Source organism: Paramormyrops kingsleyae, chromosome 11 (assembly GCF_048594095.1).
Source record: "Paramormyrops kingsleyae isolate MSU_618 chromosome 11, PKINGS_0.4, whole genome shotgun sequence".
NCBI classification, from domain to species: domain Eukaryota; kingdom Metazoa; phylum Chordata; class Actinopteri; order Osteoglossiformes; family Mormyridae; genus Paramormyrops; species Paramormyrops kingsleyae.
In genome coordinates this window covers 28,192,723-28,217,674 of record NC_132807.1, presented here as the reverse complement: position 1 = coordinate 28,217,674, position 24,952 = coordinate 28,192,723, and the positions used below count along the sequence as shown (strand labels likewise).

At 45.5% G+C, this 24,952-nt stretch overlaps 2 protein-coding genes and 1 long non-coding RNA gene across 9 annotated transcripts in view; 1 reads left to right on the top strand and 2 right to left on the bottom strand.

Annotated features, from left to right (window-relative positions):
- The window catches only part of plekhg4 (pleckstrin homology domain containing, family G (with RhoGef domain) member 4), a 43,784-nt gene extending 42,798 nt beyond the window's left edge, over window positions 1-986 (top strand). For all 4 annotated transcript variants that reach the window (XM_072718361.1, XM_072718360.1, XM_072718359.1 and 1 more), the window contains one exon: window positions 114-986. In XM_072718361.1, coding sequence (XP_072574462.1) covers window positions 114-119 — 6 coding nt within the window. In that variant the 3' untranslated portion in view covers window positions 120-986. The remainder of the gene's footprint in view (window positions 1-113) is intronic.
- On the bottom strand, window positions 942-6,855 carry LOC140593467 (uncharacterized). Of its 3 annotated transcripts, none has more exons than XR_011993875.1 (4): window positions 6,416-6,855; window positions 3,490-3,625; window positions 1,990-2,739; window positions 942-1,305 (listed from the first exon to the last, which is right to left on the bottom strand). It is a non-coding gene; the product is annotated as an uncharacterized lncRNA (long non-coding RNA). The 3 variants fall into 3 exon arrangements; XR_011993876.1 differs by having other exon boundaries at window positions 942-2,081; window positions 2,616-2,739; XR_011993874.1 differs by having other exon boundaries at window positions 942-2,739.
- Window positions 6,856-13,615: 6,760 nt separating this feature from the next.
- tppp3 (tubulin polymerization-promoting protein family member 3) lies at window positions 13,616-19,509 on the bottom strand. 2 transcript variants are annotated; one of them, XM_023790439.2, is made up of 5 exons: window positions 19,352-19,487; window positions 19,200-19,275; window positions 16,075-16,273; window positions 15,785-15,938; window positions 13,616-14,594 (listed from the first exon to the last, which is right to left on the bottom strand). In XM_023790439.2, the coding sequence occupies exons 3-5, from the start codon at window positions 16,260-16,262 to the stop codon at window positions 14,391-14,393; spliced, it is 546 nt and encodes a 181-aa protein (XP_023646207.1). In that variant the 5' UTR covers window positions 16,263-16,273; window positions 19,200-19,275; window positions 19,352-19,487; the 3' UTR covers window positions 13,616-14,390. The 2 variants fall into 2 exon arrangements, with proteins under 2 accessions (XP_023646207.1, XP_023646208.1); XM_023790440.2 differs by lacking the exon at window positions 19,200-19,275 and having other exon boundaries at window positions 19,352-19,509.
- Window positions 19,510-24,952: the final 5,443 nt, after the last annotated feature.

Sequence of the window (24,952 nt, the reverse complement as noted above, 5' to 3'; positions counted from 1 at the left end):
CAGGCTCCACCTCCCCACCACCTAACCTGCTTTTCCATTTCATTTACCTTTCTGTAGGCAGGCTGTGGGATGTGCATCCAGTCATGCTCATTTTGGATTGTTTTGTCTTTCAGGTCTGATGAAGCTCCTCTCATCAAGAAGCCAGTTTTGCCGTGAGGAGACTGAAGTATTTATAGCTCTCTGTGCCAGAACACCTCGTCTCAGACACTAAATGACCTTTAGTAAAGCACTGATAAGTCTCAGATATAGCCTTTAATTAAAGGGTTTTTTTCTCTCTTCCTTCCAAAACATGTTCAGTTGTGTTTGTGTTATAGTGAAAACTGTAAATAATTATATTGTAATAGTTTACAATGCAGTTAAACTGTCTTTTGACCACTTTGCTGTAGACTGCAATTAACAGCATGAGATGTACCTTCATGTAAAAAGGTATTTCCGAGGGGTACATGCATACTCTGGTTTAAAAGCAATGTGCTTTCTTTTTTAAAAAGGCAATTTTTCTACGACCTGGTCTTTTCCACATCTCTTCTCGTTGTTGTTGAACTGACCTGTGGTCAGGCCTCTTGTATCACTGTGACTCGCACTGTGGTTGCACAGGTCACTCTCTGGGTTTGGTAGTACTTCCATCTCAGAATAGTTCAGGGCCTCTGGTCCATCAGCTCAGGAGGCTCATGGCCCTGCTGACCTGATCCCCTGAGCAGAGTGTGCGCCTGGCCGAGGGTCCGAGGGGCCGGACAGGCCTGCCAGGGAGCAAAGAGGCAGCAGCTCGGCGCGGCTGATGGACGCCGTTTGAACACGCAAAAGTGTATATTGTAAATACTTTGCGCCAGTGGTGCTCTGCGATTGTACTTATAGATAACTTTGTACATGTATGTATTAACCAGCAAGACAGGGAATCACTTGTGCCATTCTTACCGTGTTCAAGAAGAAAAAACTTAATCCTCAGAAGTTCACACGTATTTAATAAAGATGGAGTCCGTTTCTTTGAATCCAGTGTTGTGTGTGTCTGTGTCTGGACTCAGATATAGAATTTATGTGCTCTGTGCTGCATCCTGCCTGTTGTGTGTGTGACCTGGACTTGTACCCAGTGACAGCGTCCAGGTTGCAGCACTTGGACTCTCAAATGTGTCGTCAGTGATTACAGCCCCTCCCCCTCCAGTCCAGGGGTCCTGCGGGACTGTACATTTATCCAGGCTCATTCAGCAAAAAGACGGCTTGATCATCACATCAGCACCAGGCTTCATGGATGAGTCCCTTGGGTGTGCAGGGACCCTGTTGCACGCTGTGTGGTGCTGACTGCCAGCTTTCCTGCCAGTGAAAAGGGGACATTTGTCTGTCCCGAGGAAGCAGTGTCACTGTACAGCTCTCCATTCCAGCAGGCACTTATTACACTGCCTGTAATGCTTAGCCAAGGGTAAGGTGACCTGGCAACGGGGTTAAGAAACGTGTGATTTAGCATCGGACATAATAACGATCTTGGAAGTTACACAGTCTAGTGCTACAGGACCCTTCAGAGAAGTCGATGTTTGTACAGTTGGCTCATCTAGTGTTTTGGGTATTCATGCCAATTAAAATATAATTTGTAAGACTACAGGGGACCAGAACTGTGAACTTTTTGTCTGGGATGTGTAGAAGCATCGCATGAACACACACATGCGTGTGCATCAGCTCCTATGATGCCGTCACTGACTGCCCCTAACACCAAACTGCAGTGTGGAGCAGTCACACCAGTGCCTTCCCTCCCACTGTTTTTCCATGTGCTGCAGTTTTCTGCCATAGCCACACCCACAGATGCACATAACAGGATGAAGTTCAGACACAAGGCCTTCACCCACTGCAGGAGACCGTCTGAATTGTGCTTCTTTTTCCTGAAGTAGGGGATCTTGAAAAAGCCCGGCGACAGACGGCCCAGCATCCCTCTGCTCGGTCAGTGAACACAGCACAGACATCCCCGCCGCCCATCCTCATGGCCTAGCAGCAGCCTAAGCTTACCCACTGGAAAGAGGGCTGTCGGGGTCCAAGGGTCCCTGTCAGAAAGGCTGGGAACCGCATTTCCAAATAAGACTGAAGCAAACATGCCACATCTGGAGAAAAATGTCAAAAACTCTTCATTCAACATATCTTCAGAAAGGTCAGAGCTTTACAAAGTCATAACTGCATGTAGCAGTCCAGACACATGATGCTTATTTTAGAAACCTATCATACCCACACCAACAGCAGTTTGTAGGCTATGATATAGTGACTGAAAGTGATACAATGCCTCCATCTTGTGGTGATATCCTGCAATGACATCTTTATAACAGCTGTCGTGATTTACAAGTTATACTCCACGGGTGAAATTATTTTTAATCCAGATTCCTCCACTGCCTTCACTTGCAGTTTTCACCACAGGTCGAATCAGATTTAGAAGAAAACATAAATCCATTAACCCCTGTCTTACGAAAATCTTGCTACCCTCACGCTTTTGTAATCATTTATGACTTAAACCAGCAGTGTAATTAAACTCACTCACTCCGGCTTTTGCTCTTCAGCGCCCCCGTTGTGAGTCTGGCCTTTATTTCAGAAGCTTAAGTTATGAAGCGGAGTTCCAGCTGTGGTGGAAAGGCCGACGTCCTCACCTTGGTATGTAAATGAGGCTCTCGGTGAAACAGCCCCCTGCTTTCCCTCTGGCCAAGGAGGGTATTTGACCCACAGTGCACTGCCCAGGGAAGGCTGGGCTCCACTGGCTGCTTTGCTGCAGACCTGTAGGGGGAGCCAAACCACAAACATAGCTCCTTAGTGCCATTAAGCCATCACAACAAAGGCCAACCCTATACAAACTGAGGCAAGGCCATCAAATTATTAATTTGTTTACTTAAAGGGGCCCTATAATGCTCATTTTCACTGATCACGATTTTATTTTATTTTTTACATGCTTCAATGTTCCCAAAACACACTGTCTCATACTGTACATATCTATTCACTGACTTCGACTCTGTCTGAAGCACTCTGTTAGAGCTTTAATCCCCACCCCCGATGAGATCAGCGTGCTCTGATTGGTCAGCTTGTCCGATTGGTCTGCTTGCCCTACACGGTCCACCCGTCTTGCAGTCTGCAGACAGATCATTGCAGGTAGGCAGCCAATAAGGATTGTGTTATGAGGTGACCTCACCATGTCATGGAAGTAAGGACTGGAATTTCAATGAGGCGTTTCAGGCCGATTAAAATAAAGTGGCTTCTGTGGTGAGATTTACTCCCTTTGTACTTTGGGTCTCAATATTTCATTTGGGTCTTTAATATTTCATTATCTGTACTGTTTGCATAAACTACATATCAATATCAAATTTTCAGATTCAGATTTGTCGGTGGCCTTTTAATTGAGAACATTTTTAGAACACTACACATAAATCCTAAATCTCCTAAATAAAAGGGGTTTTGTGTGAGGTGTAGAGGGAATTTACAGCATTTCTACAAAGACTTCTCAAACCCCGCATCCTGTAAGGTGCCTCTTACATGGAACAGGCCTTTGGTCCTGCACTGCCAACCCCATGCCAGTATCCTATCACAATCCACTGCTGACAGGACCCTGGTCACCATTCACCAGGTCACTGGTTCACCATTGGACAGGCAGAAGCCCCTCTCTTCAGTTCTGTGGAAAGTCAGACATCCTTGTTTCACAGTCTACGCTCATCAAAGAATAAGCCTGTGGTTCTGGCAGCCTGGGATTGTTCTCCCACAGGTAAGACTCATTTAGTGCATCTGAAACCCAAAGTTCCCTTCCTCTTCCCTGGGATAGCAGCCTGGGATTGTTCTCCCACAGGTAAGACTCATTTAGTGCATCTGAAACCCAAAGTTCCCTTCCTCTTCCCTGGGATGGCAGCCTGGGATTGTTCTCCCACAGGTAAGACTCATTTAGTGCATCTGAAACCCAAAGTTCCCTTCCTCTTCTCTGAGAAGAAGCAGGGACTCAGCTGATGAACAGAGCCCATTTCCTGCCAGCTCCTTGTTCTCACACCAGGCTCTGAAAGGAAATCAGCATTATTCTGTTTCACAGCAGAGGGAATGTCCCAGACTGTGGTTCACTTGGCTGCCAAGTGTTTTCTGTATATTATTTAGGTCACAGTTTTTATGAAGATTTGTATAGCTGGATAAGCCTCAGTGAAGAAGTACTTTGGTAACAAAGATGTCTGAATATCAGACTAGACGACTCCAAAATGGGTTTGCATCTATTCATTTGTAGACACAAACTGGACAGAGTAAATAAGGCACTGCTGGTGAACCAATGACTGTAAAATGCTGGAAAAGCAGAGGGCTGGAGATCCATGTGGTGGGAGTAACAAAGCAGGACCTTCATCTGAAGGTTCACATCTCCTCCAGAGTATCACACAGAGCCGGGGTCTGAAACTCCTCAATTTCATGGCAAAGCAAAGGCCACAATTTATATAATGAACATTATGGCTACATATAGTCCATAGTCCATCTCAAACCTAATAAAAATGTATTGATGGTATTTTAAGATTTTGGTGTTTTGAAGGTGTTATAGCACTGAAATAGTCTTATACACGTCATACCTGAATTAAGGGCCTTGAGGTAAGGAGCGTACCAGTGGGTCTCCACGTAAACTTTAATGACTCTGTAAACTGTGAATGTTGTCAGTGTGGGAGACCAGGGTGCAGCTGTGAAAGTTCCAGTTAAAAAGAGTGAAAATGAAAGGAGACGTGGGGAGAACAAACCAATTAGAGCATGAGAGACTATGTGTGTGTGTGTGGGGGGGGATGTCTGTGTGTGTGTGTGTGTGAGGGAGAGAGAGAGAGGCTTCTTGTTCAAGAATTCCCACGCCTCAATAGGCCCCACCCAGCCTGCTGAGGTACTCAATTACACCACAGAGCTTACTCCACATATTGTAAGGTGAGCCCTGTGCTGTCATGTATGATTTACTACCATTCAGGTTACTCCTCATATTAGAATCAGAATCAAAATCAGAATCACTTTATTTCGCCAAGGATGTTACACATACAAGTCATTTGCATTGGTGCATGCACACGTGATTGACAGGTAACATATTACACAAGCTGGACAAGTGCAGACCATTTACATATATTCAAGATAATGTTCCAGATAAATCAAGTATGTGAAAGTGTACTTATAAGGAACACACAGATAGAGTTACGTTTACTTTGCACAAATGAGAAATGGTGCATTATGTGAAAGAGTTCAATGTGGGTGTTTAAAGTGCAGAGCATCCAGCACTGTTAATGAGTGCCACAGCTCTCGGGGAAAGGATGTTGACATGCCTTGTTGTGATGGCCTTGCTGAGAATATACTGCCCTCCAATGGTGGAGTCTGGGTACTGCACCAGAAGGATACTGCATGCAAAAAACAGACACTGATTCTGGTCTCTTACCTGGAGGCTTAGAGATGTGTCTGCAAATTCATCACCACCTTTCAGTTTTATTAATATAAGTATTTATTAGTTATTTCATACCTCTTAGATTTTCTGGTTTGCCTGTGAATTCAGTCATGCCTAACTCCTGGTGCTTCAGAAATGTTTTATAATCACTGAAGTGGAGATACACCGATCGACCTGCTAGGGACCGTAATCGGTCGATTTTCATCGTGTTCGACCCGGACCAGAAACCGGTCGGTCAGTCTCATGTATTTCCGATACCAAAGCTGTACCAGACGTCTATGGGCCGTGATGTACTTCACGCGAGGCGACGCATACGCAACGCGACACGTACGCAATGCAAGCAGCGTACCCTCTGTACTTGCGCGCGTAGTTTACGTCTGTCTGGAGGGTTAAAGGTGGTGTCCGCCAGGGAGCAGTGCGTTTCAGTGATTATGAAACATTTCAGGAGTACCAATGTTAGGCATTACTGAATTCACAGGCACACCAATCTTAGAGGCATGAAATAACTAATAAATACTCGTATGAATAAAACAATACTTCGTACACATGATACTACTTTGTTAGAAACTTGAACTGCCATTAAATTTTGAAAACGCTGTACACATTGTGTAGTGCTCGCAATATCTTCTCTGAAGATACACATTCACTAGCAAATGTGGAATGAAGGGGAGTGGCGCTTATACTCAGCGGGGTGTGACTTTGTCTTACGCTGTCTGTCGTGGGCTTGAGGCTCTGATAGTGTGAACACAGCGTTCCTTTCCCATGTCAATCTGCCATCATAAAATGCTGTTCTCGTTAATTACGGTAGCAAGCCACTTATCGAATAACGTGAAACAAATCAAATTCAGCATAAATGCATGATAAATGATACTGTTTGATAAATGTTAGTTTGATCAAATGTAACACATCATTCTAAATAGCTTATAAATTCCAAAAAGATATAAAAAATCTCTAAAATATAGGAAAGACTGACATATAAACTTTTAATGAGACGATCGAGGTGCACTCGGCGCTAGGACGGTGGCTTACCAGTTTCTGCTGCATGCTATTCAGCTGCTCTCTTAGGAATGTCACCTCAATATTATCATATTGACTAAAGGGGGCGACACCCTCTCACTTTTTTTTGCCATGGAAACGGTCTCTTCTCTTTGCCAAATCCCTGCTTGTTATGGATATCTCAGGCGGGCAGTAGATGTGACCTGCCAAAAGGTCACAGGCCACAGCTGTGGGAGGGTTTTGTCTTTGCGTTTGTTTTTGAATACACTATAGACGGTTTTTACATGGAATCTCTGCTAACTTCCTGAGCAACATGAGTTTGTCCTGAATAAAGTAGACAAGATGGACCATCACAGGCAGGCAAACGAATCTGCATCTTCCCAAAAGATCTTGATAGAGATTTAAATAGAATGAATCAAGAGCCGCCCTGTCAGTCAGCATGAACCTGCATCAGCGCTCCGAGTCTTTATCTGCTCCCAGACTCTCAATCAGACAAGTGAGTCTCAAGCCTCAGGGTGTATTTTTCCATGGTGTTATGTATCTCAAACATCTCTAAACAAGAGCATCACGTCTTATTAAATAATAAATACTGACTCATATCCAACATGATGTATTTATATATATATAATGCATGTTACGTCTTTTAAACTGCCAAATGTGTTTGTGAGAAATTGTTATTTTTGATTAATGAGTGGTAACGTGTCAGATGCAGAGCTCTGAGAAATCGTCAGCTGTCACCAAAGATAAAGATATGTCAAACTCAATAGTGCTAAATATTATATTAAAAAAAGAAAAACGGGACACAAGAAGGATTGATGCATTAACTGTAAAGCTATTAAGTGGGTCATCCAGGAGGGGCTCCATAGGCTGTGGGTAGGGGGAGCTGGAGGGTAGCCGGGGAGAGAAGGGAGGGGCAGGGGCTCCTTGACATCCAGAGAGGGGGGAGATGAGGCTGGTGCTCAAAGCCCAGGAATCAGGCCCGGTGACCTAGAAGGACTGCGGTCCAACAGACTGTCCACAGAGACGCTTTGGGGAGAGCCTGTGCAAAGGGGCCTATTTTAAAAAGCAGGGAGAAACTGAGCAATGGCAGTCAGGAATGCGGCTGAACGAGGAGCCAGTGAGGAAACAGTAAGGATTACAAGGAAGTAGCCTGAGCCTGCAGTCGGGTCCCTTTTTGGGGGATTGAGGAAAATAAATTTACATGTGTGTGAATAAATAAATTTTACAGATTAGTATTTCATTTCCTTTTACAAGGTTGCCCTCTAGTGTCCAGAAGCAGGAACTTCTACCCTTTATTACATTTAGCAGACGTGCAGATCACAGCTAAAACACCACTGGCGATTTCCTGGGAATGAACACATGGAATAAATTTACTACAAAGCTTAGTAGATGAATAATCATGTGACCAGTCAAGGGTCACACAGCTGGCGATGCTACTATTGGTATGATTAAGCATTATCATCAATATAAGACTGTTTTCAATACACATTGATCTTCCAGTTAAGATCAACGGACCAGTTAAGTATAACATGACTGTGACCCTTTATGCGTAACTGGTTGGTTGAAACAAAATCTTGGTCTGGACTTATAATTTCTGAACCTGAACGTTCCACTTGTGAAGGTGTGTGGACAGGCTCCTGGCCCAGTGGATGGGTGCTTTCTTCACTGCTGACCGAAGGGGGGCTCTCTGTTTCACAGGGGGTGAGGCTCATAGGCTGTTCTAGAGCCTTTTTAGTGCGGCTTCAGCCCCCCTATTTTTTGTCTCAGCACCCTTAGAAATAATTTTTTAAAAACCATTTAACAATTTGTCCAGTATTTTTCTATACATCATGCATACATTTTGCAGTAGGTGAGGCTATTGTAATAGTGACTGGACTGTCCCAGTGTCCTGGGCAAAGGTCACTCTAGTGCCCCCTTTTGGATCGGGCTGGGTAATATCTTGAGTGCTGGAGAGAGCAAATGGGACTTGGGTCTGGTGAGCTGAATCACAGTCCATGACAAATCAAAGGCAAATCAAAGGAAAACACTAAGCCTCTTGTTTCACTAAAATTATTGCAAACAAAACTACCCTATCTTCAAGTAAGTATGATCCAATCATTTATGGGGTTTCCAGGCTACCTAAAAAAAACATTTTGAAGATTTTCTGGAAGTCACTGCCATTGTTTGTCATACTCCAGTGATGAAGAACATATGAAAATCTGATAATAATTATTGCAAAAATGTCACCCTGGTGATCTATAGAACTTCCTGATTTAGCTGCATAACATCACAAAGATGTCAGAAGAACTCAGACACCTCAATGTCAACAAACTTTGGTTTTCTGGAACCATTGAGGTCCAGTAGCTGCAGCACACAGATAACTGTTTTTTACAATGAAAACTTAGATGCAGTGAAATTAAAAGAGGTGTATTGCAGCTTGAGATTTATTTAATTTTTACATTATTTAAAGTAGGAGCATTCTGTGACAGGGAGACAAAGACAGAATGCTATACTCAAATCCTTTGTCATCAGTGTTGCAATATATTGAACTGTGAACACAGAGGACTGGAAAAATATGGAATGTCACTTATTTGGCAGTGAAAATGGATTGGCTACAGTCCTTAGGTGTTTACATGCCTGTGGGCAAATATGTAGGTATGCCAGCAAGAGGAATAACTAGTTCGTCCTGCCCACTGACTCTCAGCACGGTTAGCCTGAGGACCTACAATTTTCCTAGGTCATTAAGTCACAACTGACAGCTGAACCAAATTTATGTCACAAAAAGTAATAATATATGGGACATGCTACAGTAACAGCAGCATGTGTTGTTAAAAAAAAGATCAGAAAAAAATTCAAAATTTCTTTAACCACAACCAATGTCACACGTTAGTCACACAACCCATATTTGGGTTACGACCCACCAGTTAAGGAAATAGTAAAGTACTAAAGTACTCCTGTACTTCTCCCAAAATGTGATGTACTTTGTCATAAGTAATATGGCTTTCTTGTTCTATGCCAGAAAGTATGAGTGTGTGCGTATGATTGGGCCCCTAGATGTGGGCGGAGCTTTAGGTCACAGGGACATTAGGCCCTTCACCTTTCACCTTTCACCTAGGACCATGCCTTAAGCAGCCTTTCACCACAGATTTTGATTTTTTTTACAGCGGCTCAAAAAACCCCAGAGATGAATACGTACCAAGCTGAGATGCTGGTGCCCAGCTCTGTCCGGATGTCGTCTGTCAGTCACATGCACAGGTCCCTCCATCTTGGCATCCCGTTTTAAAAACAGAGCTCAAAAATCCTTTTCAAAACAGGCACACATTACTGGAAGCTGTTTTCCTATATTTCATTCACATTTGTTTGCGTAAGAGACCTGTTTGCCATCTTGCCTTGAAATTTGTTCTTGAGCATTATTGCACGTTGGTGATGTCATTTTTGAATGACGCAAACACCTTTTCAAAGTGACCTGTGTATTTAGTGTCACTCACCTACAGGGATGTGTCCAAACTCAGTTTCTTTTTCTCCTTTCCATCATTAACCGTCTGTAATGCAAACACACCCGTCAGCGAGACCGAAGTCACGCTGCTCCAAACCACGCAGCTATCAGTAGCATTGCAGCCCAAGAGAGGAAGCTTTGCGCTTCAAGGAGAAGCTAAATTTCTTAGCATTTCGGAGATCAGGTTTTGTAGTCATGGAAACACAAACATATAACCTCGTAAAAGACTAAAACTTCAGCTACAGAAGCACCGTCTGCCATATATATTATATACTTGAACTGATCAGATCTTTCTGTATTTAGACTTATTTTTTTAGCAGATGCTTTTGACCAAAGCAAAAAGGAAAGACCTACGATCAGTGTCAGCCAGTCAGGGATAACCACCACTGAGGAGTCCTGTTATATAGAATCAATGGATGATGCGCAGGCATGCGGAGCGGATTTCATAGCAGTCCCGATTAAGTTAGGCACAGTTAATAAACTCCAACCAGCCAATCAGAATATAGCATCTGCTGTTTCCAGATAAATTCCTAAATAAGGTATGCATGATCTCGCTGCTAGCTTGTTATTACAGGGATGCACAAACATACAGAGTGCAAACAAGGTGGAAGTGGAAGAGCAAGATCTGATGAACGCGGTAGGCGGGGCTGTCAAGTCTCACGCATTGACCGTGAGACACAGGCTGCACCCCTAACAGATGTAATCTCACCCCAAACTTCTGATGAAACTTGAGAGCCCTGGGGATAATTCTGCTCTGTGGCAGGGAGCTGTTATAAATGACCAAATAAGTTCAGTGTATTTAATCACCCTGAAGACAGATTCAGTGAATGGTCATAGTGATGGAAGACCGACCTAGAAATGGTAGGTCTAAAAACTTCCGGGGGGGGGGGGGGGGGGTGCATACCATAGGTGATTTATTTATGGAAGTATATGTAGTTTAAATATATGTAAAAATTAAGCTACGAAAATGCCTTTGTGTGTGGTCATATCACTCATCTTTAAACATTTAACAGTTGCCTCTCCCTAATTACAGCCAGCGGTGCTCGTAATGACTCTCCTAACAAATCCAAACTTTCACCGGGAGCATCTGTGGAGTCACACTGACCGACAGACCTGTTTGTTTCCCAGTGACTCTCATTCCTGCTCCTGCGAGCCTCAGCTGTCCATCTCCAGAGGATCTTTCTGGAGCGTCGTGTCAAGGCGTTGCGGTGTGGAGTTTATGGAGGCAGGCTTACTCAGCAGGTGCGTGCTGATTAATCTCCATCAGACACGTAGCAACGAGTTGGCTCCTAACCCCCCCCCCCCCCCCCCCGGTCTGCCCTCAGCCTCTGGGCCCTCAGCCACGCTGGACCAAACCTAATTAAATGCAGCCTTATGGGATTGCCCATGAGCTGCTCTGTATCGTATCACCAACAGCAGCAGGTAAGAGGCATGGAGGACCTCTACGACAGCCAAGGAAAGCCCAAGACCCTGGAAAAAGCAGACGTCCTGCTTCTGACTCACATCTTCGGTGTCAAGGCATTTTACTGTGTTATTCAGCAAAAGTATGAAAAAAAATGTATGACTGTATATTAGAAGCCATAACACCTATTTGTTGCAAGCAATACAGGAGTGTCAGCATAACACACCCAAGTGTGTTTGATTTCTGCATAACACTGAGTGCTGCATAGACCTAGTGCTTCTGACTGGCAAATCACATGCCAACTTCTTGGTTTATTTGCATGGCGTTTGGCAGGATGTTGAACGGCATGAACATTCAGGTGGAACAGTTGGACTCCACTGTTACATCCCCAACCGAGAGCCGCCACGACCCGCGGGAAGAGTACTGTTTCTGTCCTGACCGGCCAGTAATGACCTGTTTTTTGCGTCTGCACTGCGTAGCCAGTTCTGTCAAACACCCACGCCCTGCCTTTTCTCACGTTTCCGCACCCGACTGGGACATGCCAGGCCAAGGACCGGAGCGGTAGGCCTGGAAGCGGGCGAGGGGCCCCACACACTCACCGCTGCCAGGGCCCAACACATGGAGCTGCTTATATTGGGGCCCCTCACTGGGCCCCTCAGAACACACAAGTCTTTATGGGTAATTAATCACCCCATATACAGAGGCTACCCAACCCCCACAGCTGCTGTGGGCGACGAGTACGAGGCTATACACGTGACCTGTCAGTTATGCTATTCATCACCCTGTTACAGCAGGCATTGAAGGCCAGTGGCAATGAAGCTGTCTCTGATAGAGATGTTTTTGATTAGAGCTTCCAAGGAGATGTCCCAAACAAGCGTTGCCATGAACTTGTGTGTTTGGTTACAAACACAGAAGGGAGAGTGCTGCTGGAGCCAGGTGCCGGAATGTTTTCTTGTGTACACTCCTGCTGCCATGGCAACAAGGGACCCACGCCGGCTTCCTGTTCCCTGCTTGGAGACGAGTGTGTGTGTGTCAGTGTGTGTGTCAGTGGGCGTGTCCTTCCTGCCGCGCATGTGCTCCAGGGACAGATCCGCCGCGCCCACGAGAAAGTGCGATCGTCATCTCAAATAGCATCTTCCTGCCATGTGCTCAGTGACAGGCAAGGACACACAAGGGGCCCAGTGGAGACAAACAGCTACCCTCGTTTCCTTGGAGATGAGGCAGGTGGGGGTGGGAGGGGGAGACAGAAATATCACAGGGAGTCTCGGGAGACACAGCGGCTACTGCCTGGGGACCACTGTTTGTTCCGTGCTAGAGCCCTCTATTGGATGGTGGCCAGAAACACGGGGTTACGGCACAAACAGAGCTCTGTTCCTGCATGAGTCCAGTCCAGAGGGTGGGGTTGGGCCGGGGGGTAAAGGGCCAGAAGCTGGGGCATGAGGAAAACTCATTTTCGACACGAAAAGAGAAATAAATAGGGCAGAGAGGCACAAGTGACAGATCATTTACAGACGGCTGCCGTGTTCAGAGCTTTCATAGGTGGACTGTGCATGTAGTTACAGTACTGAATACATATATGTATGTTTATAAATGCACATTTTCATGTGTGCAAGAACAAAAATCTACGAGTCTGGCATTTTTAATTTTTCAGAGGCCTGAATTAGACCCACAGCCTCAAAGTAAGTGATTCAGAAACACATCCATGTTTTCTCCTGAATAACTTTGTTTGGTATGTATTTAATATTTCCAGTTTGGGAACAGATTCACAATGTCAATACAGAGATGGAAAAAATGGAAAAGTAAGGAGCCAATTCTGAAACAAGGTAATGTGGACAAATGAGTGAAAATTATAATTACCAGTGATGAACGACAAGGGGATATTCCACAGGGGTTCGTGCAGCCAGGATATCAGGCCCCTTATTTTTCGAAGTAAAAAAAAAAATGTGTTTTTAAAAGGAATCTCTTAAACGGACCCTCAGACTGCCGTTTGGGGCAGCTTGTGTTAAGTACGTATGCGCCCTGTTCTATTTTTGAAAAGCCTTTACTGTATTCACCTGTTGGAAAGCATATTCAAATTTCACAGGGGCAACAGTTGTCACACTTTACAGAAGGTGGTGGTCAGGCGACTGTGTTGCCATGGCGACCAGATCCGGGTTCGATTGCTTAGAGATCCAAGGGATTCTTCAGTTTGAGTTTGCAAAGTGAACAGGTACAGTACAACCTATGGGGTACTTGGAGGAAGGGCAATTCAATTCCAATTACATTTTTAAGTTCAGTTGCGGCAGGTCATTTAATATGTACCAACAGTTCCTGTAGCACATAGTGAAACACACAAAAGCAACTCTCAAAATTTGAATAATTTAGAATTTGAGATTTTAATAAGGGAAGTATTAAGATTAGCTGGAAAGTGAATTTTCAGGACAACAGAAGAGTTAAGGCAGATAGATACAATCAAAATGGCAAAACAATGGATTTCATGACTAAACAGTGTTACACAGCCTATACGCCTAATAGCACTAAAATATTTATTTCACAGTGATTAGCGGAAGACGTTTCTGGAATCTTTTGGAGATGACAAAATATTTTAGGCACAAAACTACTTCTATTTCCTGTTGGCCAAATTCACACAAGGTGTTTTTTTAATCAATTGAGAAATCAAACAAATATCAAAAAAAAGTTTATGACAAACACAGAGTCACAAATCATCAAGCCCCTCTAATGTAACGGTTTAGCTTAATACTGGGCATTTTCAGCGGCCAGGGAAGAAGAGTGAATCAAGTGTAAATGGCTTGTTGTTAGTGAACTCGTTTTTTCTTTAACATATATATCCAGAAAGGAAATGTCTGCAGCTGTCTCCATCATAAGCAGATTACCCATAATCCCCTATATACAGGCACACAGACTCTGCATGCATGGCCATGCATTAAGATCGTCCAGTAACACCAACGGGAACGCAGCCGCAGAAGGCATGATGAAGACAGCGTGGAGGACACTCCCCCTCGTCCCATTGGTCGCAGGGCACGACACATCCGTCACGGGGTACTGGGCTGCACTTCGGGCCTAATGTCAGACTTGGTCCAGACCTGCCTGAGTCGTGTCGGGGCGGGTGGGGCGCAGACCATCAGCCAGGGCTACTGCGCCTTCTCCTTCGTCTTGACCTTCTCCTCGTAGGTGCCGGCGTTCTTGTAGGCGCCCACGTAACCCGTGTTCTCCACCAGCTCCTCGCGGCCGCCTCGGCCTTTGCCCTTGCCGGCCTCGTCGAAGCGCTCCTTATGCGAGCCTGTGTACTTCGAGGTGTCCGTCAGCCGGTCCATCGCCGCCGTCTTGGAGACTTTCTGACGTGCATGCAAACGAAACACGCAAAGGTCGATGCCTGTCAATGTGGCACTTCAATGCGGACAGTCATTGGCGTGCCACACGCGACCTTGGCTGTCAACGAGAGGCTGGGGGGGGGGGGTAAATGCTTTGCGTTTGCACCCCTTCCTGAAGGGCAAGAAGCGTCAGGCCAAAAGCATTCGCTGTAACCCAAGTTGCAGCTCTCAGATTCAACAGTCATAATGAAGGTATTAATACAGCATTTGTCAGAGCATTGGTGTTGGGTGCAAACGTCTCCTTGGCGCCAGACGGCGTGTCTTTCCAAGTTTCCTTCAGAAACCTTGGAGGCCCTGCTTTCTGTGAGTGTCAGCTGTCGTGAAACACTACTGTTACGCCATGGTGTCGCTGCAGCTCAGGACCAGACTGTCGGGGGTGTGGGGGGGCAGTAAGGGGAGTGAACAGGCTTTGGGAGAGAGTGTACAGCCAAGCTAGTCTGAGGAAAAGCATGCAAAGTGTAGTAATACTGCCTCAGTGTTGACTTGACAAACACTGACCACGCCTGACAGCGTTTCCAATTCTGAGCAATGACATCAAATGATTGTACATGACGAAAGGAGGAAAAAATCTAAATCACACCAACAGGAAGTGACCAATTCATGGAAGTTTGGTACAAACTCCACTGTTACCTCCCGTCTGTGTATTATTGTGGCCCTGTCTGCCACGCCCATCTCTATAGCCACTGTGACACATTCACGCCAACAGAATGACGGGACTTTGCATACAAAGTTGGGGTGATTGGTAAATATCCCCATGTGACAGGAGTCTTGCTCATACTGCAAACATTTATGGACGTGTATAAACAGGTGTTATGCCATTGTGGATGTATCACGGCTTCTTGTCATTAAGATAATTAATGCGCTTGAAGGGGCAGGTGAATCGGGAGGGCTGTGTGATGAATTAGATGAAAGTTCCCATCTTTGATAGGTTAAGTTCTGGAACTGGGCCATAGTAGGAAATTTCGTACATTCAGACCATCATTCAAAGGATCGGGTTCCAAGGGGATTAGGAGTATTTTCTTTGCCTTTCTAACAATTAAATACCTACATAAATCACAATGCATCCTACACACAGTAATGTTACTTCATGTATTACTGGTATAGATGGACTGGGATACTCCCAGAGTATAAACAGATTGTTCCTCTGTTCTTACCGTCACACCAACATTTGAAGGCTCCTTCCCCTCAATCAGCTTCCACATGGACTGCAGAGCCTCTTCCTTGCTCTGACCTTTGAATCTCTTTGGGGCCAGCTCTTCCAGAGCCTTCTGAAACTCCTCGAAGGTGATTACACGAGACGTCTTCGCTCTGCCGATTAAATGAGTGCCATAAAAAACAAAACATTCGGAGCGGGGAGGTCTGAAGACTTCTATAATAAATCAAAGGTGTCACTCAACTCCTGCCACGGAGCCTCGAGCTCAGAGTGACTTTAGGACTAACTCACTTCACTTTTGAGAAGACGATGTCCACATCGGTACCGGTGATGTTCTTCCCGTCGATGACCTTGCAGTCCTTGCAGAGCTTGGCCCAGTTTTTGCCATTCATCTCCTTCCCGACGGCTTTGGTGTCTCCATGTATGGCAAACTTCTTAAAAGAAGTTAGGAGTTCATCCATGTCTGCACCCTCAGCCATCTTGAGGTGTTCTGCGGCACAGAATAGAAGGCATGCATCATATGAACACGCCGTGCAGAACCATGGCAGAGCCAAATCACCTGTCATGCCTTAAATAATCATTTTGAACAGGATAAAACCAACCAAGGGGACTCTAAAGTTGACCAGATTTTATTCTGTAACATGCATCATGACAACCAGCCTCCACAAGACATCTGGACAGCTTAAGCACATCTGCTAGGAAAACGGTCATTAAATGCATCACCTTGGCAGAAGCAAAAAAGAAAAAAAAATATATATCCACGATTTCAGCCAATAAGACTTAGGAGCTTCAAGCTTATATATATGCAGACAGATACGAAGGACTGGCAACCGAGATATTTCAGTTCTCTCTTATGTTACCTTAAATACTAGCTTGAGTATTAATTTCATTAGTTTTATACAGCAATAAATATACTATTTATGACGACAGATATTCCAGAACACAGAGATCCTGTTTGTATTCTTAAAATTTTGGAAATAATTAAAAATAAGGAAAGTGTACAAGCACCCCGTTGCAGACCGCTTCTGGTTTGCCATCATTTCTCCACCATTCTCAGAGGACCGAACCAGCAGCGCTCACTCCACAAAATCCATTTTACAGCCGAGCAATCAGGATCTTGCTGGTTTACACATCCATTAAGCTGGATGCAAAATGAACGTCTGCCAAGAGCAGAAAAGGCCATGAGGATGACATCTCTGTCTGCAATGCATGTGAAACCCTTGCTCTGATTAGAGGAGGCTGCCAGGGGTTGATGCATTTGTTTGACTTTTAATCTTGCTTATGTTTATGTCACAGAGGGATGGGCTGCAGAGTGTGCTGGGGGGGGGGCGGGGGTGCGTCGCGAAAGCTGCCACACTGTAGGCCTGCGAGACGTGACCTCATCCTTCCTGCTCCCCACACCTATGCTGAAAGTCATGGTGATGCAATCCTCGGCCTTGTCTCCATAGCAACCTTCCTCCTGCGGTACCAGGAGACCCTCTGGTTGTTTACAATGCAGATTCGCATTTTTCGTGCTTAAAAGAAGCATGGAAATACTGTTCTTCAGGATTATTATCATTCCAAGAAATAATTACTATAAAAATGAGCGGTTTGATGTGTTGCGCTGGTTGAGTGAGTGAGGGTGGCACCAGTCCTGTTCTCATTGGCAGGTCAGTTGGAAAGCCCCACCCCAGACTGCTCTGTGCTACACAAAGGGTGGCGCTGATATGAGTTCACCACTGTGTCTGGGCTCCCTGGGGTCAACAGACCCGCCTCCAAAGCCAGGAGAATAACGATGTCATTGTGAATGAAAGTGGCCACTACAAAGGGGTTATTTATTCTGAAACATCTTCCAATGTGTAACTAACTGTCAGCACTGCCGTGCAGGACCTAGTTTGTTTACAATGACTTCAAGGGTGGTGATAGTGATTGTTATAAATAGCCCACCCCCCCCCCCATTTTCCTCACAGTGCTGCAACAAAGAAGCAACATTCAGATACACTCCAGTTCCGGACCAAATGGCAATCTCCCAATTCTGCTCACCGACCAGCAGGGGGCGCAGTGGTTAGGAAGCCAAATAGATTGTTTTTCTCCCCTGAAAACTGAGTAAAATCTGTAAGTGAATGTGCGTAAAAGCGTCTGGTAAGCAGGCACATTATGCAATGTAAACAATAAAATAGCTGAGCTGTTTGCATTAGCAGGTGTGGCCTGCAGCTGGCAGACATGCGCCCTGTGCGTACAGAAGCCGCACCGCCCGGGGATCTGCCCTCAGTCTGCAGAAACGCCGCGCGCAGCACGTAGAAATCAGGCACCTCTGTGGGTTGTATGAAAATAACCACCAGCTGTAGGAATTTGGGTTTCCTGCTTAGCTTAAGAAGCACTTTATACGCGCAGCATCATTTGGATAATCGCTAAATATACAGTGAAAGTGCTGCAGCTCTGCGTCACTAGTTCGGTGGCGGCAAGTTAATAATAACAAGCACTATAAATAGCTGTCACTGCTATTATGTCCTGACACATATAGCACATTTGCAGAAGTGGGTTTTCACCTGAACAATCCTGATAAAACTCCTTCTTTAAAGAGAATTTGGCGGTAACTGATTGCAGCCGCTACATGCAGCGGCACCAGGAAAATCGCTCTAAAGATTTAAAGGGTAATTTTCATCGATTCCTTTTCTGAGCATATCTGCTGTCATTAAATGATATCATACCCCCCCTGCGAGCGTTACGCTGCAGCCTCGGAGACCCGCCGCCTCAGCCGCTGAGCTTCTGCCAGTCCGCGCTCATGAAGCCATTTATTTACGGACTAATGAATACAATTATCACACTATTCCATTATTAAAACTAAATAATAAAATGTGCACATGTTAATGCATGGTTACAAATATAATGGCAAACAATGAGAATAGGTTACACAAAAATAACATCAATCACTACAAATAACATAATGGTAGAATTGCTCATTGGTACAATTTCAGCCCGTTAGACTTTCTTCGACATGATGCATTTTAAAATCATGCTTATTAGTAGCCAATAATTCTAGTTTCTATGGCTCTGTACAGCCATCCGATTACCACCTAAATTCAGATTACTACCAAAAATTAAAATCAAGATTTAATACTATGAATGCACATGCTATTTCCTCTGCCAAAGTGAATGCACATTTGTATACATACAGACATTACCTCACTGCACAGGAAGCAATCAATACTAATACCTATACACATGCATGAATAATCCAGTGATATTGTCATCAAACAGCAAAGCCCCTTAAGAATCAGCCTGTGCAGAATTTCAGATCAGGAACAGGCAGTTTGCGTTTGGATCTGACAGCCACGCAACGCAGCGCCGTTAATTGCGCAGTTCAGAGCATGCATCAGACCGGAGGTGCATCCCCACGCGGGAGAATTCATGCAGAAACGCCGCACGGCACAGACCTAACGGCAGTGCAGGAGCAGCAGCGACAGCCTGGGTACGAAGTCCCGTCCAGTCCCAGCTTTGGCAGCCCAGACACTGGGCGGAGAGGATGAACCTCAGTCTCAAGGACAGGGACGGAGACAGAGCCCCACCCCTCATGGCCCCCCCTTACCTCTGCGAGCTGCTGCTGCGTATCCCTGCTGCACTGTGCTGCGCTGTGCTCCGGTGCGCCTTGCCCGCCCGCCTGCCAGCCACTCCCGCGCGCTCCGCTGCTGAAATGCGCTTTAAAGGCTGACGCCTTGTTATCCCCTGTTTATCCCTGTATCCATGGAGACATCCTGTTGAACATCAAGGGAGGGCAATAAAAAAAGGGGGGGGGGGAGAAGAGAAAAAAAAAATCTCTGCAACCAAGTGACCGAGGTCAATTCTTCAGGCAGGCTGTAGTGGCCTCTCTCATGAAATGAAAATAAGGTAGAATGCAAGCAAGGTCCCCCTGGATTCGGCTCCTCGCATTGTTCATGTGACCTTAATGACAGTCTCCAGTCACGCAAGGGCGTGCACAGACACCCGTCTCCCAGTGCGGCGGGGAACTGGAGAGCACAGGACCAAATGCTGGGCGGCACGATAACTGGACCCGGGATATATTTGGAAGGTGTGGAGTTTCGGCCTGGTACTGGCTTTGGCAGGCGAGCCTTCAGCTGCCGGTCGGCATCTTCTCACGCGGGGAGGAGTCGCCATGGCAGCTGGATGGATGCTGCTGGTCCTTCAGCAATAATTGCTAGTTGATGAAGCAGCATAACGTCACCCTGCCATCCTTCAATATGTTTGCTAATCTATGTCCTTGTTACCTCCCTTTGTTTTGTTAATTTTAAACGTTTCGGTGAATCACCCAGCCTGGCTCTCGGTTATGCACACAGGTAATATCCAGGTAAAAATAGGTTTGTACTTCAATTGAGCAAATTATGCTTAAGCAAATGCTTTGGTTGAAAGAGTTAGAAGGTCCCACCAGGGATTTTTAAAAAGTATTTTTGCTTGGGCACTTATTTGCCGCAGTATATTAGTGGAACAGCAAGCTATTTTTATTTTATTTTAGTCAAATTATGTAGGGTTTAAGATTAAGATTAAAATTAAGATGGACTTTATTGATCCCAGGGGGAAATTCTAGTGCATACAGCAGCAAGAACATAGTGCTAAACAGAAAATGTGCAAAGACAGTACACAGTGGAAACAAAGCAAACAAGCAAACAGATTGAAAAGAAATTAAATGTGTTAAAAAGGCAACAGTTGGTTTCTTCAAAGCTATGGCTGCACGCTCTCAGATGCGTTTGACACACACTTTTGGCATGACTGCCTTATTAGGATTTTTGCACTCAGATATCTGAGACTCTGAGATGTTGCATCATGGCGTGTAACTGTGACACGCATGAATGGCCTGAAGAAAAACCAGCTGGGCCTGCATCCAGCTCGGCTTGAGACGATGAGCGTGACGATTTCATGCTTAAAGCGACGGCAAAAAAAACACACACACACACACACACACACACACACACACACACACACATACACACACACACACACACACACACAATTCAGAGTCAGCAGGACACAAATGGGCCAGGCAGAGATTGCGAAGACATTCCATTCACCAGCCCTTCACACTAGATTCTAGTGTAAGGCTGGAAGGTAGGGGCACCTTGGGACCCCCCCTTGCATGCGTTGGTTCATCAGATTCTCCCGTCAAGACGCTCCGACCAAGCTGCCGGCCCTCGATTCCTCTCCCCTCCCCTGCTCGCTCCTTCCTTGGCACCACCAGCCATCATGCAGTTAGATTTTCCAGGCCCCTCCCCTCCCCCATCCGATCCCATCACCTTCTTTCCTCCCCATCCTATGGCAAGAACTTCCACTCCGGCAGGATTTGAACCTGTGGACACAGGCCACCAACTCAGAGCCAACGGTGACCTAGCTCGCCTGATGTCATACTGAAATATATTTTTTAATTATGGTTGGATGTAATTAAATTCATTTTCCCACAATTTAATGGCCCACAAAGTTATAAACAAATCCTACATTTACGCTGTCGTCTTCCCCGCTCCCCAAGTGTTACATTTCTTTTTTGTATTTCAAACTCTTTCTAACTTCTTGTCCCACTTTAACTTTCAGCTGTAGGCTGTCCTGCCTGTTTACACATGGCCCATAATGAGGAATAGCAGTGAGAGTGACAATAAAGCAAAGATGGTCATTAACACTGGAAACGTACAGGCGTTTCACTGGGCACCCCGTCAGAGCTGAGGTCCTTCATTTCACTGGGCACCCCGTCAGAGCTCAGGTCCTTCATTTCACTGGGCACCCCGTCAGAGCTGAGGTCCTTCATTTCACTGGACACCCCGTCAGAGCTGAGGTCCTTCATTTCACTGGGCACCCCGTCAGAGCTGAGGACCTTCATTTCACTGGGCACCCAGTCAGAGCTGAGGTCCTTCATTTCACTGGACACCCAGTCAGAGCTGAGGTCCTTCATTTCACTGGGCACCCAGTCAGAGCTGAGGTCCTTCATTTCACTGGACACCCCGTCAGAGCTGAGGACCTTCATTTCACTGGGCACCCCGTCAGAGCTGAGGTCCTTCATTTCACTGGGCACCCAGTCAGAGCTGAGGTCCTTCATTTCACTGGCGACCGCGTCTGTTCACCACAGCTGGTCATTCAACAAGTCAAACATTTAAACGTTAATAACAGGAATAAGGTTAATCGCCAAGGCAGGGTGCCAGCGCTGTAAATGTGAAGATGACAACGTACTCTGTTCTACCCGAGGCTCAGAGGTTTCATAAAGTGGCCTGTCCCCTTCATGACTTTACGCTTCTCTGCCCTGCTTTGCACGAGACATGAAGCCGAAGCTATTTGGTTCTCAATTGCCCTCATAATAATAATTGATACTTTCATTGATCCCCATGGGGAAATTGTCTTTTTTATGCCTCCCTCAACTTGCTCTTTGTAGAGTAAGCTGTCTGCAGAGGGCAGCCACCTATTAGGGCACCCAGGGGTTAAGGGCCTTGCTCAAGGAGCTGCAAATGCGCGGAGATGGGTTTTGAACCAGTGACCTTCTGATTACAGACACACAGGCTTAGCCCACTGATCCACACTCTACCCCCTCATGCTTATACTTAAACCATGATCCAAACGGCCCCTCATTGGTCTAGATCGGTGTTTCCCAATTCGGCCCTCAGGGACCCACAGCCAATCCAAATTTTTGTTCCCTCCCAGCTCCCTGTCTGAAAGTCCACATTTTTGCATATATCGTCAACCTCTTCTTAAAATCATCAAGGTATCTGCAGCAATCATACAATATACTGCCCTACCTTGTTTGGATAATCAATACCTCATTGAGTTAACTAATTAAGCTAATTAATTAATTGAGCTGGACGAGGTTTGGGAACTGAACCAGTGTTCTAGCCCTGCAGCAAGATAACTTACAAGATATATTACAAGTTAAGTTACACACAAGTAACTTTTTACAGAATAGAAGAAATTCCAGTCAGTGTTTATTTTTTCACTCTAAATTTGCATGTATTAATATTGAATTGTGCTTTTTTTTCTGAGCTAAGATACACTTACAACCCGGATAACTAGCCTTAAACATTTACTTTGACTGCCTAAGACTATTGCACAGGACTGCATATGCAAAAACATGGACCGTCTGTGGGTCATCAAGGGCCAGATTGGGAAACACTGGTCTAGAAAACAGAGAGCCAGGACTCACTTCCAAGAGCCAGGACTCAATTCAGGGAACCAGGACTCACTTCAGAGAGCCAGGACTCACTTCAGGGAGCCAGGACTCACTTCCGGGAGCCATGACTCACTACAGGGAGCCAGGACTCACTTCAGGGAGCCAGGACTCACTTCCGAGAGCCAGGACTCACTTGCATACCGGATGGGGTGTATTTCTGATCTCCTGGCAATTCCAATGAGCTGTGATCTACCACACCAGACTCACTCTCTCCTCTGAAGCCAAAACCTACCAAAATGTGTCGGGAACACTGCCGGCAGCGACCTGTAATGGTCCTAAAATTAGAGAGATAGTCTGATCAGCTTGGAAGCACTGGAGCCTGTGTGGCTGAGCTGTGGCCGGTACAATGGTCAAGGAACCCAAGTTATTGCCATAAAGTTGCAGGTCCATATCCCAGGAGGGTCTAGCTTGTTGTACCATTTGGTACATAACATGAATTGCTTCAACAATTATTGTTGTTGCTAAGTAGCTAAATAATAAAGCCAGCAGAGATGTGACCTTTGCTCACCTCTGTTAACTGGACCAGGAATCCCCTTCTGCCTCTGAACAATGAGAAAGCTGTCCTAACTTTTGCTGTTCCACCATAATTGCACTAAAATAGCTTCCCAGAACACAAACATCTGCATCATGTTTGAAATGTAATCATGGCCAATGGGTTTATCCAGTAGCCTTGGATGACCTCAGACGACGTCGCTTAGGTCATATGGACCCGGCCAGGTTCCAACAACGCAGCTACCAGGTCCACTGAATAAGTCCGGCAGATGTGGAACGCACAGACCACACATCTACAGCAATGGTTTGGTTTTACGAGGACCTCGAGTTCTGAACCTATTGATTACTGTAGCTGTGCTGGGAAGTATTTCATCTGAGGCATCTCCCACTGGAGGACAAGTGGATCAACCACAAGTGTGATTCAGCAGGTAGGTCCACAGAACAATAAATCAGGGTGTTATTTAAGGTGGCAGCAACCACACCGTTAGGTGTGAACAAACATCAGGCATTGATCACGTTCAGGGATCCTGCCGATGCCTTGTTTAATCACAAACACACCAGCCTGCTGAAGTCAGTCTCACAACCAGAACCAGATCAGCAGAAGTAAGACCATTGCATACAACCAACACTTGTGTCTTCCTCATGCCGTCCAGTTTTTCTTGCATTAATAGCAGAAATGCACACTGATGAAACCCGGCGAAAAGCCTCCTGCTGTCTGTTAGACAGGAACAAGCTCCCACCAATCAGCAGCCAAGAAGCCATCACACCTTTCACCGGGAAACGCTGTCGGTGCTGCAGTGGCGGATTAACGCACAGGCTAGATATGGCTTAAGCCTAGGGGCCCCACGTGTGCCAGCCTGCAAGGGGGCCCCCATTGGCGCGGAGGGGGGCGGGGTTGGGGGGCCCACAGACTACTGTAGCCTAGGGGCCTCTGTGCACCTTAATCCGCCCCTGGTGACGGCAGCCCCGCGGGGAGCTGCATGGCCGCTAGTCACATTCCCAGGAGAGCTAGAAAGCAGCCATTAGGAAATAACCAAGATGGAAACAACCGTTTTGGCGATATGCAGGACTTCATGAGCAGAAAAATGCTTTTTTAAATGATCTTCATATTAGTGCAAAATAATGATATTATACATCATGAAAATATGGGCATCAAAGTGTGTCAACCTCTTCTAAAATTACCTGCAGCAACTGTTCAATTCACTTATTATTCACGTATTATTATTTTATTTTTTTTACACGACCTCTACCCCACCTTGTTTGGATACTCAATACCTCATTGAGTTAACTAATTAAGCTAATTAATTAACTGAGCTGGAAGAGGTTTGGGAACTGAAGCGGCGTTCTAGCCCTGCAACAAGATATCATTAACTTTTTACAGAATAAAAGAAATTCCTGTTTTAATTTTGTCACTCTTAATTTGCATCTTTTAATATTAAATTGTGCTTTGTTCTGAGCTAAGATACGTACAACCCAGATAAATAGCCTTAAAGCATTTCCTTT

Coding starts and splice junctions, on each gene's coding strand:
- tppp3 (XM_023790440.2), bottom strand. CDS start 16,262: ATGGCTGAGGGTGCAGACATGGATGAACTCCTAACTTCTTTTAAGAAG. Junction 15,939..16,074: donor ATCGTCTTCTCAAAAGTGAA/GTGAGTTAGTCC, acceptor TTTAATCGGCAG/AGCGAAGACGTCTCGTGTAA. Junction 14,595..15,784: donor CTTCAAATGTTGGTGTGACG/GTAAGAACAGAG, acceptor CATGCACGTCAG/AAAGTCTCCAAGACGGCGGC.